Source organism: Alligator sinensis, unplaced genomic scaffold (assembly GCF_000455745.1).
Source record: "Alligator sinensis unplaced genomic scaffold, ASM45574v1 scaffold54_1, whole genome shotgun sequence".
Taxonomy (NCBI): Eukaryota; Metazoa; Chordata; order Crocodylia; family Alligatoridae; genus Alligator; species Alligator sinensis.
In genome coordinates, this window is record NW_005841962.1 from 2,256,873 (window position 1) to 2,271,691 (window position 14,819).

At 41.6% G+C, this 14,819-nt stretch overlaps 1 protein-coding gene across 4 annotated transcripts in view; it reads left to right on the plus strand.

Moving 5' to 3' along the window:
- The window catches only part of SLC6A20 (solute carrier family 6 member 20), a 33,584-nt gene that overhangs the window by 7,257 nt on the left and 11,508 nt on the right, over positions 1-14,819 (plus strand). Inside the window, exons 1-6 of one of the 4 annotated variants that reach the window (XM_025200269.1) lie at positions 1,155-1,225; positions 1,828-2,163; positions 3,858-3,949; positions 5,232-5,459; positions 11,414-11,524; positions 12,568-12,809. In XM_025200269.1, the coding sequence (XP_025056054.1) occupies positions 3,893-3,949; positions 5,232-5,459; positions 11,414-11,524; positions 12,568-12,809 (638 nt within the window). In that variant the 5' untranslated portion in view covers positions 1,155-1,225; positions 1,828-2,163; positions 3,858-3,892. Of the gene's footprint in view, positions 1-20; positions 2,164-3,857; positions 3,950-5,231; positions 5,460-11,413; positions 11,525-12,567; positions 12,810-14,819 lie in introns of those variants that run through there. The other 3 variants (XM_006020660.3, XM_025200268.1, XM_025200267.1) reach the window with 3 other exon arrangements.

The window sequence follows — 14,819 nt, forward strand, 5'->3', positions numbered from 1 at the left end:
GCCTCCGTGACTGATTCTAGCTCGAGCGTACCATACCACGCCGCAGTTTTCTCCAGCCCCGCGTGCCCGGGCTGCTGGCCACAGCCTGTGTGCACAAAGACGGGCCCGGCTCGCCCCCGAGATCGGGAGCTGGCCCGCACAGGTAGGACCTTTGAGGTTTCTTCTTTACTCCCTTCCGTACTGAACATTGTGGTCCTGTTAAGGAAAATGAATGTGAATTAAACCTCTCCCCGTCTGTCTTCCCCCTTCCATTATGCTTTAACAGCTTGGACAACAATTAGTTACCCTTTAACAGTTCTAGTCTTGTACATTGCTCAGAACAAACTCCTTGGAAACTCTCCTTTGGCCAGGTCTAGGGTAGCAAATTTTTACAAAAGAAATCACAGCATTGCCAAATGTCAGTAAAACATTCCATAGGAAAAGGCTCGGCAGTGCTGTGTTGTAACCATCTTGCTTGACCTCAACAACTGTGTGCATTACATTTCCAGGTGGCAGCAGTGCACAGAGAGAGCTACAGCTGGAGCTCAGCTGTTCTTTCATGGTTGGCATATACATTACACTTTTAGGACCCTCTTCTCTTTCTGCTGACTGGCGTCACCATTGTGATGAACTGGGGATAAAGTAAAGCTAAGATAACTTCATTATGAGACAATCATCCTTTTAGGATTTGGTCAAGCCAATCATGGATGCAATCTTCATGCCACTGCTGCAGTTGATAGGACTTAATCCAGCCATTTTAAATTGTGTAATCTCAACTGGAATATAGCTGCCCTGAGAGTTGCCATGTAGGATTTGTGGGTTAATGCCTGGGGACAGAAGATGTATCAAAACTCATGCTGGATGAACACCAGCAGTTCCTTTCACTTTGACTACTGGAATAAGTTTGTACCTGGGTATGCACAAGTCCATGGAAGTGCATGCTGTGGTAATAGGATGTGCATATAAAGGTACATGTGGGTGTGAATACATGTCTAGGCATATCGTTAGTAGGAAGACTGGAAATTTTAAAACTGTGTCTTGACTCTTAACAGTATTTTACTGCTTATCCTTCCAGCTTGTTAAACACCTTTTGTTTCTCCTGTAGGTGGCTTTTTAATTCCTTATCTCATCATGTTAATTGTGGAAGGGATGCCTTTGTTATTCCTGGAGCTGTCAGTAGGACAGCACATGCGTCAAGGGAGCATTGGTGCATGGAAAACAATAAGTCCCTACCTCAGTGGAGTCGGTAGGTTTTTTTTCATGCCAAGACACAGGGCTATTTTTAACTCCCAGCTGAACACTGGTGATTCTGATAAATTTTTGGAGCAGAAAAGTTGGTATTTATGAGAGTATTAGAGGGCATGTGTAGTATGCATTGACCAGGAAAAGGAGATGAGATTTTTGACTCAAAGAGATGGATATTTGTTTTTTTTCCACCAGGGAACTGGGTTGTTAAAGTACCTGCAACGAACTTTAGTATTGTTTAGAGTATAGGTCATGACCATTAGAATTTTTGGCCCACAAATAACACCTAGAGGTATTGAAAACCTAAGAATAATTTGCAAATATTAAATAATTAAGTTTCAAAACTCTCCTGCAAAGAAGATAGATATTGCTAACCAGGGTTTCTAAATGGTACCTTAATGCATATTACTTGTCTGGTGTTTCATAGCGGGTCATGGCAGGACTAGAACCAAGGGCATGGTCTTCCAGAAAGAGCAGTCACAGAGCAATCTACAAGGAACTGACAGTGGCCATCAAATCTGAAAGAGTATCTTGTTTCCTGTTGCATTTTGTTCCTGTCAGAATACAACTTTACAACCACCTCCTTCCGTGTCACTGTCGCAGGTTGTAAGATGGTGATGCATAGCAAAGCTGCAAATGACTTCTCCCAGCCTCTATACCACCTTCTGTCTGAGGGTCAGAAGTACATTACAATCATTAATGACTTAATGCCAGAGAGGGATTGTCTCCATTTTACAGAGGGAAGCTCAGAGGGTCAGATGCTATTCCTTATCCCAGCCAGCTAGAGTTCCTGAAAAACTGCTATTGCAAAAGATGGGTGGATCCTTCTCCTCTTCTTTCCTGTCTTTTGTGACTTGCACTGAAGCCTAAGATGACAATGTGTTGCAGAAGCTGATCTACTATCTCAGGGACTTGAGAATGGAGCAAGATAACATTAAGGTGCCTAAAGAAATGCCACTTAGAAACCCATCAGGCGGAATAAGATCTAGTCCAGAATGCTTCTGGCCGAGGCAAGAATATAATCCAGATTTCTGAATGTGCACTTTAACCCCACTGTCAGCAACCGGTCTAGTTCAACCTCAAATTTTACATATCAATAAAACAAGGCAGTAGTTTACTACTGTCATTACCCAATAACTGGCAATAAAATGGAACTACATAAAAATAGCTTAAATTACCTTATAGGTCTAATTATCTCCAATTAATTTAAAGTACTGGACTCTCTTTAGTGGGACTTGCCAATTTCTAAAAAAACGCTTTGATTTTTCATCATGAGGCACAAGTTGAAAACCAGCACTTTTATTTCCTTGAAAGAAGCAACTTAAATGACATGAATGCTTCATGTGCAGTAAAACAATGAATAAGCAAATGCATGTGAGGAGGAAAGAGATGGCTGTCTTCCCAGAGATCACATAAAGTCACTTGGCACTGCCGTATCAGCCGACTTCTTGTAGTGGATTTGGATGTAGGAGGAAGAGCTTTTCCTTCTGCTTGATACCTCTTAGAAGTCTGTGCAGTACAGAACTGTACAACAGATGGTAACCCAGGGTCTCAACAACTACCAGTCTTACAAATAGTGTAGCTATGACATGTATTCTGGGGTAGGAAATATCCCAGGTCCTGTACCTGTACTACCAGATTCCCACTGAAGTCTCAGTTGCATTTCCTTTGAGTTGGAGCCCCCAAACTGCTACCAGTAGTGAAGCCCATTCTAGAGTAAGCCAAGTTTCCCTCCCTTTCTAAAACTGTGTTAGCAATACTAGGAGCCCTCATGTAGGTAGGCTGATAGTTGCTTTTGGTATTTGTAAAATCATGACCATTAAGCCTTCCATGAATAAGGTTTCACAACAGTGTATTACCAATGCATATTACCAATGTATATTACTAATAGTGAAAATGATGTATGATCTGATTTTAAAAGAAGCTGAGTGTATGTCTTAATTAGAGAAATAATAGTGAAGTTATATAGTGGGCTAAGGACTGTCAGATAATTACTTTCAAACTAATCATAGAAAATGGCAGCCAGAAGCTCTCCTGGCTTAGAGCTCCAAACATTGCTAAAACAAGTACAACTTAAAACAAGTATAACTTTGACATTAGCAAAGATTGAAAGATTTTGAGAAAATTTCCTACTTTACAGAGAGTACAGGACTTTTCAGGATTGGCTTGAATGGCATTCCTTCCACTCCCATAACACTGGTAACTGTTTCATGGAATAAATAGTGTTCCAAGTGAAAAAAGAGGAATAGAATGAGCGCAGACATTATTAACCCTTTGCTCCATTTCAGCTAGGTGTCTAGGCTGGCACATTTTTGTCCTCTTGTAATTAAAACACTACTTTTTTTTGCAGTGCAAACATCTAACCGTGGCTTAATATGGTCTCTTTTCCCTGAGGCATTGCCACTTTCTCTAGCTTTGAATTAGATTCTGTCTAGATGGGCTACTGGGCTTTCAGACTACCAAAAGTCTGCCATTTCCCTTTTACTGACACTTTATATTATGCTTAACTTCTGAAGACAATGGTCCTCTGGGAGAGAGCTGAGATGACCAAAGAAGTGAGTCCTTCTTAAGTTCTGCAGGCCGGTGTTTGGACAGTTTGCCATTTCAATGACTTTGCCATTTCTCATTCTCAGGTGTTGCCAGTGTGGTGGTATCATTTTTCCTCTCCATGTACTATAATGTTATAAATGCCTGGGCCTTCTGGTACCTGTTCCATTCATTCCAGGTGGGTAGAGTACTCTGATGATAGGTCAATGTATAACAAAGCACATTTTCCTTCCAAAGTGGGCAAACCCAATGTGCTTGAAATTGAGAGACCACGTTAGCTTGCTGGGCATCAGGGGAGAATTTGCAGTGGGCAAACAGGAGTTTAAATACTGACGACATAAATGGGCCCATCAAAGAAATACCAGTGCAGTGAACCAAGAATCAGCATTATTGAATGATCCCATTTAAAGGATATTTGTTTGAGTCGCCCACAGACATAGGGACCTCTGTATCTAGTCAGGCAGCCATCTGTTATCTTCAGAAGCCTTGACTGGTTAATGATTGTTAGAAGCCAAACCCTTTAAACTAACCATATTTTCAAAGGAGGATATTGTTTTGTGAGACCTTTGTTTAACATCGTTGTCAACAACAGGCAAATAAAAAATTTCCATCATGAGTTATATAGCTTCTCTCAGCATTAATTTTAAGAAGTTGTTTCATTGCCAGAGTTTCTTAATAAATCCTTATAACCTGATGACTCTAAACTTAGACATCAGCTTGCCAGCTATTTTTTTCCACAGGCCATTGGCACTGAGAGATCATTCATGTCAAAGCCCACTTTGTTTCTGAAATGCCTCATAGTGCCACAAGAAAAATATAAGATCATTATTGTATAGGGGCAGAAACTAGCTCAGAAAAAAGGTTTGTTTTAGCTAGACTGACAGACATTAACATTAATGGGGATTTCCACAGAATGGGTCCAGTCCTTTAGTCCTTGCTCCCATGACTTAGTCCATTGCTGGTATGACTTGATTGAAAGAACAGAAAAGAAAGAGCACAATCACAGCATGCAGTTAGCTTCTTCCTATTCAGGGGTCAGCAATGTTTTAGGCAGAGTGCCAAAAACACCTGCAAGCTCAGCTTGTAAGATGTTGGTGTGCTAGGAGCAGATAACAGGGGAGCTGCGAGGGACCCAATCCTTGTTGTGGCAGTGCAGCCCTGGCCTCTTCCCTGCCGTCCACCCCAAGGTGCCTGTGTCAAGCAAAATGCCTTTGCGTGCCACACTCTGGCACCCGTGCCGGGGGTTGCCTACCCCTTAGATGTTAAGAGGTCAGTGGCAATCCCCATGGGGGAGGAGGAGCTGCAGGATCTGTCCCAAGACCCCTTACACCAGCAGCCCAACAAGCCCCTGTCACTGTCATACTGTCACTTTCCCTGATGTTTTTTCTGTTCCCTAAGCCCTCATTGGAGCCTTATACTATGCCCTGCATTGAATGTTTGCATTTGTTTTACTCCCAAAGAATCCCTTGCCATGGGCTGCTTGTCCACTGAACAGCAATCACACTGGTTACATTGAAGAATGTGAGAAGGCATCATCTACTCAGTATTTCTGGTACAGGAAAACCCTAAACATTTCACCATCCATTGAGGAGAATGGGAGTATCCAGTGGGAGCAAGCCATGTGCCTGATCCTGGCTTGGCTGACAGTCTATCTATGTATTCTAAGAGGAACAGAGTCTACAGGCAAGGTAAGAGGATGATAATTGTTGTTTCAGAGTTACATTTGATTTCTTCAAGTCCTAATGATGGTTTAACTCAGGGTGGCCAACTTGTGACATGAGTGCCACAAGCAGTACAGGCAGCCTTTGTATGTGGCACACACTAGATCAGAGAGGGGCCAGGCAGCAAGGCAGCATATGTGGCAAGAAGCAGAAAGCAGAGCAGCAGATTGGCTAGGGAGCACAGGGCAGGGAGTAGAAAGAGTAGCTAGTACGGCAGAGGAAGGGGATAGGAGTGGCACTCAGAGAGTGTGGGGCTAATTTACCCCTGCTTGAAAGGCTGACCCCCACTGGTTTAACTGATGTTAACTGGAACTGTCCCGTTCCCCCTCGCCAGAAACAACCTCCAACAGGCTTTTTACACTTGGCTAGTTTTATTTCCTCTTAACCAAGGGAACACAGTGTGACCACTGTGTGTGGATACAGGGTCATCTAATATGAAGAACTATGGCTACAGGATCATACTGTGTGTTCATTGGCATATAAAGGCATTGGTCATAGCTGTAAAGCATCAAATGGCTTGAAAATAAAGAGAATGCTGCTTGTGGCATCTCTGTGGTCACCTTATGGTTCTAAGAGTGATCTATGTAATGTATCTATGCATTGTTCCCAAAGTACAGTGAACAAATATATTGCATATATATGACATGGGACTATTAGACTGCATAACACAGAGCACTACCACTTGCACAAAAGGGAAATTCCTTTTAGCTACAGTAGCATCAGCACACAGTCAGTTATACAGGAAGTGGCATAAAAGGTGAACATCTCTCCAGTGTATTGGCCACTTTACTCATTTTCCTCTTAGACAACGCGCTTTGTTTCTGTTTTCAACTCTGTGTTCCAGGGTGTAGGATAGTCAATGACTCTGTTTGGTTATGGAATCAGATATGATAAGATCAGAAAGAGACAGGGTAAATGACAGAGCAATGCCACAGAAAACAGATCAGTTGTTTGCTATTAAAAATAAATACCCACGTGGCGCTGATGTTGACTATCAAACGTTTGTGGTACTGCTACACAGAAGCTGTCTTTGACTAGTTCAGAGAAGGCTCTTGTTCTATGACTCAAAGAGAAAGCAGTTTGTTCTGTATGTGGTAGCAACATGCAGACTTTATGAGCAAGAGAAAACAGCACTTTCACTTTGCAGCTGGCTTTTCCATTAAACTCTTGAATGCCATGCTCACAGAAACTGGCAGCAAGTTTAAAACTACAAACAGGAAGTACTTTTTCAACCTAGATACAGTTATTCTGTAGAATTAATTGCTACACGATAACATTGACAAACCTTAGCAGGATTGTAAGAGAGACTGGACATCTACAAGATCATGAACATTCAGAGGAGCTATAATAGTAAGAATTAAAATAAAATGCTTTCAAAGGGGCTTGACATATTTCAGGCCGTAAGGTGGACCAACTCGGTGGTTTTCCACCTCATTAGATTTAAGGCACCCCTCAGAAAACATCAGCTCTTAGGTTTCATTCATTTTTTGACTATGGAAAAATAACGAAGCAATTCTGCTGTTATAAAGAACTCAGAAACACCACAATAAGTCAAGATGTTTGTGACACTATGGATTCCTATTTGAAATCTCCTGGTTTATGTTGTGAATCGTGTGTACTGTGTAGGTAAGTGTTTGCACACCTAACAGTGCTAATATTATGTGACACTCCCTGGCACCCCTAAAGGGATCTCACAGCACCCTAGGGTGCCATGCCTCCCTGGTTGAGAATCACTGCTCTAACTAATAGAGGAGAGGTAAGGAAAAAGCTTTCCTTGGGGGTTATGTTGATTATGACTTCTTATGGCACCTTCCTCTGAAGTAACTGGTCCTGGCACCATCTAATGCAATGTGGCAGTTCTGATGCTGCACACGGGAGAATAATCCAGGGCCCTTTGGAATGACACTGCGATGATGGATTTCCAAAGGAGAACTCGGAGGTGCGTCAACTTACAGCCACGGGGCTGCACAGCACATGGGAAAGAAACATGTCTGATGTTAATCTGCAGTCCAAACTCTTGGTAGAGGTGATATCTTGTATTAAACCAACTAGACAGTTGCAAAAAAAAAATCTTTATTTACAAGCTTTCAGGCACACATGCCCTTCTTTAGGCACAGGAGAGTGCAAAGATTGTAAAATTTCTCCCATGAAAATTCATATTTCTCAGGAAAGCTGAAAGGTAGTATAAGATCTCCTTGCTAGAAAATTTAATTTTATGCAAATTAAGCTCAGGTAAAAGTTGGAGCCATCTGTATACCTCGAAAGTGTCTGATGGCAAGCAGAACGTTGAATTATGCTTCTCTCTTGTTATGACGTTTCATATTTCGCAGGAGGTTTGGTGATGGAAGGCTCCCCTGGGCAAGGAATTTCTCTTGTGTTAAAGCTGCTCTGTGAGCAAGCAAATTTGGCTTGAAACAAAAGGCTGCAGCAGGGGTGTTGGCTTTCAGGTTTCAAGGTGTCAAATTTTGCCTCCTTTTTCTAAATTATGAAGTTTCATTTCAAAATGGCTAATTTTGTTATCTCCCATGTTTCAGGGATACAGGCTGTAGCCGTGTTAGTCTACAGGCAAAAGCAATCAGAACTCTTGGTAGAAGTGCTATCTTTTGGTGAAGGTGTTAATCTGTGAATTTAGAAAAAGATATCGGACCTTTCCCCCTCATTTAAAATGAGACAACATCAAAAGTTCTGAACCTGTTTTTAGAAGAAAGACTACGTTTATGTTTGGCAAACCACATTTGAAAAGCACATAGGCACCCAGCAGACTAAAATACAGCCAGCCTATTAAGCTTGTTGAAGTTGGCACATTGTGGAAGACATTAAGTACACAGCCTACTCTGTCAATTTTTTGTGATTGTGAAAATGATATATTATCTGAATTTAAAAGAAGCTGAGTGTATGTCTTAATTAAAGAAATAATAGTGAAATTATATAGTGGGCTAAGGACTATCAGATAACTAATTTAAAGCTAATCATAGAAAATTAGAGTTGGAAGGGACTTCAGGAAGTCTAGTCCAACCCCCTGCTCAAAGCAGGAGCATCCCCAACTATATAATCCCAGCCAAGGCTTTGTTTCACTGGATCCTAAAAACCTCCAAGGATGGAGATTCCACAACTTCTCTGGGTAGCTTTTTCCAGTGTTTTACTACCCACCTAGTGATAGTAGATGTTTTTCCTAATATCTAACCAAATGTAATTATTTTATAGTACAATAAATGTCTACTGGAAAAGCTACTAGTGAAGGGGAGAGACCAAGGCACACTGACAAAAAGCAGGACAGACCTAAATGCCTGACTCCTGGTTAACTGACATGCTCAGTTAATGGAAGGCCAGCTACATCCCAGCATAGCATTGAGAAGTCCACAGTCGCTTATCAGAAATAAAAAAGCTTCTAAAGGTTTCAGATATCTTTGAAATTGAGGCTTTTATCAAATGCTACAATATGGAGAGTCAAGGAATAAATATAAACTATTGGGAGTTTTGCCACTGATTTTAAATGGGAACAGGAGTGAAGACACACAGGGTCTGACTCCCAAGAGGTGTGTAAGGTTGCACAATTCCTGTTCATGTCAACTGCAGTGGAAGGTGCTCTGTAATAACTCTCAGTCTGTAAGCTCAATTCCTGGTTTGGAGCTATACTGAGTTTGAGAAACAGAAAGCTAACAGACAAAATGTAGAATCGTTCTTTGTGCTGATGAATGTGGACTGGGAAGGTCCCATTTGATCTCAATAGTGCAACTCGTGAGAGTGGGTACTTACCAGGATAAAGAAGGGCTGTACAATCTGGCTCTAAGGCATGAATTAACTTTCCTTGCAGCCATCCAAATTTCCAATGAATCAGTACCCCAGACCCTACAGGTATGGGCAAAGAAAGGTTCACTCCCAACCTGGACTATTAAGTATGACTGACATTATAGAGACAGCTATAGGCTTCAAGCAAATTGGGGCTTCATTGTGGTAGGCTCAGTACAAACACAAAGGGACAGTCCATGCTCCAGAGTGTAATGTGTCACTTCCAGGAGCTTTCACTCTGTAAACTTCCTCAGATCTTAAAAGATATCAAATTCACCCAAGGAACCTTGCTCAGATCTTTAGGACACGTACAGACATTCCCAGGACCCAATCTACGGTCATGTGACTTACTTTAAGTCATGTAATTATAGATCAGGTCCCACTTGTGCACAGGCTCATTGGTGCCAGGAGATGTGCCAGGAATGTGATGTAAATTGGGGCGGGGAAGGGAGCTAGTGTGTCATACAGGGGGTTGTTGGGACTGCAGAAGCGGTTGTCTGTGTAGGGCTGGGTAGGCCAGAGGGCTGAAAATGGCCTGGACAAAGTGGGAGGCGGGGGAGGAAGGGTAGAAAAAGCAGTCCCAGGGCTGGGGCGAACAGCTGGACTTTCCTGGCCCCAGGGCTGCGCTCCAGAAGTGTACACATGTTTGATTAGATCGCTCATGGGTTAGCCTGATCTTTGTAGAGCACTTCCTCAAGTGAACTAAGTTAGACTGAGCTATCTTATTTTTTCTACAGTAGGGTTTATATATCAATTTTGGAATAACCATGTGAATAAATCCAAAGACAAATCAATTAGATCATCTTTTTTGGTTTGTTTGCATTTAAAGTATGTTAGCATTAGGTTAAAAGACACAGCTTGACTCATGGCCTATTAAAAGGTAACAGAAAGGATATACAGGCAGTCCTCGGACACACATGGTTCCTGAAACCACATCTTAAGTCGAAACGTTGTAACTCAGAACCAATTTTTCCATAGGAAACAATGTTATAAATGGGGGATTGGTTCCTGAACCAAGGCCCGATACCCTATTTTCACCAAAAATAACCCAGAATTTTGTACTCAATCAATTATAGATGAGTAATTGATATAGCTACATTAATGTATTTATACTGTAAATAGCAATCATATTGATTTGGAAGGACTTCTTTGAAGTTACTTTGCTGGACTTTTTGAAGGGTTCTTGGCTGGAGTCTTCTCAGGAGTCTTGGCTGCAGGTTTTTCTGGGGTGTTGTCTGCTTTCTTAAAGAAGGTGTCCAAAGAAGTTTGGACAGATGTTCTCTAAGGAGATGGGCAATGCAGCGAACTTGTTCGCTGGCATGGTGTGGCATCAGATTAGGTGTTGTAAAGTTGAAACTGAAGTCAAAATTGAAACAGGGTGTCAGTTTATAAACACTGTAAATGTGAAACGTTGTAACACAAAGTTGTAAGTTGAGGACTGCCCGTAAAAAAGATTTCCTTGCCTCAGTTAGAAATAAGCTATCAATACGAGCTTGGAAAAATTTAATTTGCTTTTTACTGAAGCAGTATTTGTTTTATATTTGTCAGATTTCTCTCAGAACAGGCAGTGAAACTTGATTAATTTCAGTTTTGTTTAGTTAGTCTAGAAAAAGTTTAGGTTGCAAATACTGCAGGAAAAAGTTTGCTACTTTTGTTGTTTTAAACTGTTGTTTTAAACTCCTGTATAATTACAAAAATTAAAATTGTGAAAATAATACCAAGGATCTTAAATAAAAGCTCATTTTTTGTGAAGCCACATTTGACCTGAAAGCACTCATTTAGATATAAGATAGCAAATAGGCCTTTACTACTGTTTTATACAGGAAAAAAGAACAAAACCCCAAAAAGCATATATAATAAAATGGCCAGATTAGGCCATATTCCCATGGTCAAGTTATGGTCTGATACTGTAATATCTAGTGCTGAAATGCTATTCCAGAATGGAAATTTCTTCCTGACCCCTGCTCCTAAACCTTTTAAGCCCTGGAGGATGAGGATTGATATAGTCTCATGCAATTTAACTTTGTCTGTAGCTACATTAGTAATATTTTCAGTTTTACAAGAAATGGTCCTTGCAGAGAGAGAGCCATGTATCTCAGCTTTCTAATTAATTTACCTTTTTTTTTTTCCAGGTTGTTTACCTAACAGCTTCTTTGCCATACCTTGTCCTCATCATCTACTTAATTAAAGCGCTAACACTACATGGAGCTGTGAATGGGCTGGTTTATATGTTTACACCAAAGGTACAAAAATATACATCGAAATCTTAACAAAATTCAGTGGTTATATCTGCATTGTTTCTTCTATAACTTTTTTCTTTTCCATAACATCTTCATAATAGTAATTTGGGGCTCACACTACATGCATCTAAACCAGTGGTTCTTGACCTTTTTAGACTCAAGGCACCTCTCAGAAAATGCTGTCTCTTAACTTTCACTTGTGTTTTTCCTATGGGAAAAAAAAGAACAATTCTTCTGTTGCAAAAAATAATCAAAAAGACCACAACAATTCAAAATGTTGTTGACTATGATTTCCTATTTGAAATATCTGGGTTTATCTTGTGAATTGTGTAGGTATTTACACCCCTAACAGTGCTAATATTTTGCATCACCTTGGTTGAGAATCACTAACCTAGACTCCTGAGAATACACCAGTGGAACACAATCACTCTTGTGTTTTTAGTTTCTTCAGAGAAAGAAGCATCATACCTAAGGTGTGTTATATTCATAAAGTGGGTAGTACCACTGAACAAAATTAATTCCTGAATTCAACAGAGTTATGTAACAAATGAATATGGCCTAATCTCCTGCCACATAGGGCATATGTTTCAACATAATCCTTTGGTTTATAAAAAAGATTATATTTCACCCCAAGATCTCAAACACTCTTGAACATTTTATAGGCCAAATTCTATCTGCTAGTGTAGATAGGCATGCTTCCATTTAAAATCAGGTATTTTAACCCATCTGCTTCAACAAAGAATTGGCCTTACATAAAAATAACCCATTTTATTTATCCTTGAAACATTCAACTTTCAAGATGCCTCCATACACGTAACCAAATTCCTCCATACTTCAACAGGTTAAACTTACATTAATTTTAAGAAAAGCTGCAAGAATAAATGGTGGAAAGCAAAATCAGGTACATAAGCCAGATTCTTCCCTACTTGATGCTTAGATTTACTCCTTGCCATAGAAATTACAGTGAGAGAGCATTAGATGGACCACAAATGAGCACAAGGCCACTTCTGTGTTAATCAGACAGTTCTCACTCTTTTGTTTTGCAGTTAGAGCAACTAGCAAACCCAAAAGCCTGGATTAATGCAGCTACTCAGATTTTTTTCTCACTTGGTCTTGGTTTTGGAAGCCTGATAGCTTTCGCCAGCTACAATGAGCCAAACAACAATTGTGAGAAACACGCCATAATTGTCTCTTTGATAAACAGCACCACATCAGTATTTGCCAGTATTGTGACATTCTCCATCTATGGCTTTAAGGCAACATTCAATTATGAAAACTGCCTGAACAAGTAAGAAACCTTTTCACTAATTTTTCACCCTTAGGTCGTACATATGAGAAAAGAGGGAAAATGAGCCCAAATAGCAGCTTTGAAATGCAGGTCCTCACATGCCAAAATGTATGCCTGAACTGCAGCAGATACTGAAACTAATAACACTGAAGATAAAAGGAATGGCACACTCTGTCCTTCTATGACTCGATAAAAGTTCATAGAAGCGGACTGGCCAAGTTCACCAATGACACCAAACTTTTCATCCACACCTGAGGACAGGAGGGTGATCCAAGCTGACCTGCACAGGCTCAGGAAATGGGCGGATGAGAACATGATGGTGTTTAACACCAAAAAATGCAAGGTTCCCTTGGGAAGAAAAACCCACAGCATCCTTATAGGCTCGGCAGTGCTATGCTGGCTAGCACTATGGACGAAAGGGACTTCGGGGTCACGATTGAACACAAGATGAACATGAGCCATCAATGTGATGCTGCAGCTAGTAAAGTGAGCTTGCATCCATAGATGCTTCTCAAGCAAATCCCAGGATGTCATCCTCCCATTGTACTCGGCCTTGATGAGGCCGCAGCTGGAGTACTGCATCCAGTTTTGGGTTCCACAATTTAAAAAGGATGTGGAGAAGCTTGAGAGAGTCCAGAGAAGAGCCACGCACATGATCAGAGGTTAGGAAAACAGACCTTATGATGAGAGGCTGAGAGCCATGGGACTCTTCAGCCTGGAAAAGCGCAGGCTCAGAGGTGATCTGGTGGCTGCGTATAAGTTTATAAGGGGTGTTCACCAGGATCTGGGCGAACGTCTGTTCACCAGAGCACCTCAAGGGATGACAAGGCCAAACAGTCACAAACTCCTCCATGACCGTTTCAGGCTGGACATAAGGAAGAACTTCTTTACTGTCCGAGCCCCCAAGGCCTAGAATAGACTGCCGCTGGAGGTGGTTCAAGCACCTACTTTGAACGCCTTCAAGAGACATTGGAATGTTTATCCTGCTGGGATCCTATGACTCCTGATGACTTCCTGCCCCAGGGGCAGGTGGCTGGATTCAAAGATCTGCCGAGGTCCCTTCCAGCCCTAATGTCTATGAAATCCAAGCCCAGGTTGGAGCTTTTCAGTCCGACAGTTTTGCAGGCTGACACATGAGTTCAGAGGCCCATCTGCATGCAATTATAAGCAAGTTCATTGACCAGGTCCCAAGGCATTGTTCCCTCAACTTGTTTCAACACTGTTCAACATCACAATGTAAGTGGCACCCACCAACATCTGTATAACCATGTTAAAGCTCTATCTGGTTTAAATTAAATCACTGTCCCCAGCATGCTTTCCAGCCCTGGGCTAGGCTGCCTGTTCCAACATGGAAGGATTGATGTGGGGTCAGGCACTGCCCCCCCGTTCCTCTCCCCCCAACAGGCAAACCCCAGCTAGGGTCTGGGCCCAGGGAGGGGGATTAAACACCCCTTCCTCTGCTCAAATTTACTGCTGGCTATTACTGTGGACTACTAATCCCAGAGGCACCCGGAAGCAGGAAGAGGAAGTGATAAGCAACCCTGCAGAGTCTTACTGCTGTGAGTCTGGACTGCAAATTCCAGAGACCTCAGAGGCAGCAGGAAGAGGAAGTGAGCACAAAGCCTATGCTGGCTACATGTCAGAGAGGTATGTTCTAGCTCCCTCCAGCTTCTGGCCTGAGCAGGCACGTGGCTTCGTTTCCTGAATCAAAAGTAAATGTGTGCCCAATTGTTTCTCAGTTTAATCTCTTCAGCTTAGACTAACCTGCAAAGACTGAATCAATTCAGCCTTGGGCCTTTTTACTGTCTGTACTTAATCTAGAAGTACACGAGTTTAGCTCAGCATTAAGGACCTCCTTAGGGTCTGTCCAATCTGCCAAATGTAACTGTGTTGTAATGAGACCCTCTGGTTTAGTTAATGTTGCAGTGAAGATGGATAACGTCTTCCTACCTCCAGTGAGCCAAGTTCTGAAGTCTAATGAATGTGGCAGAACATAGGTGGCTTCCTGCT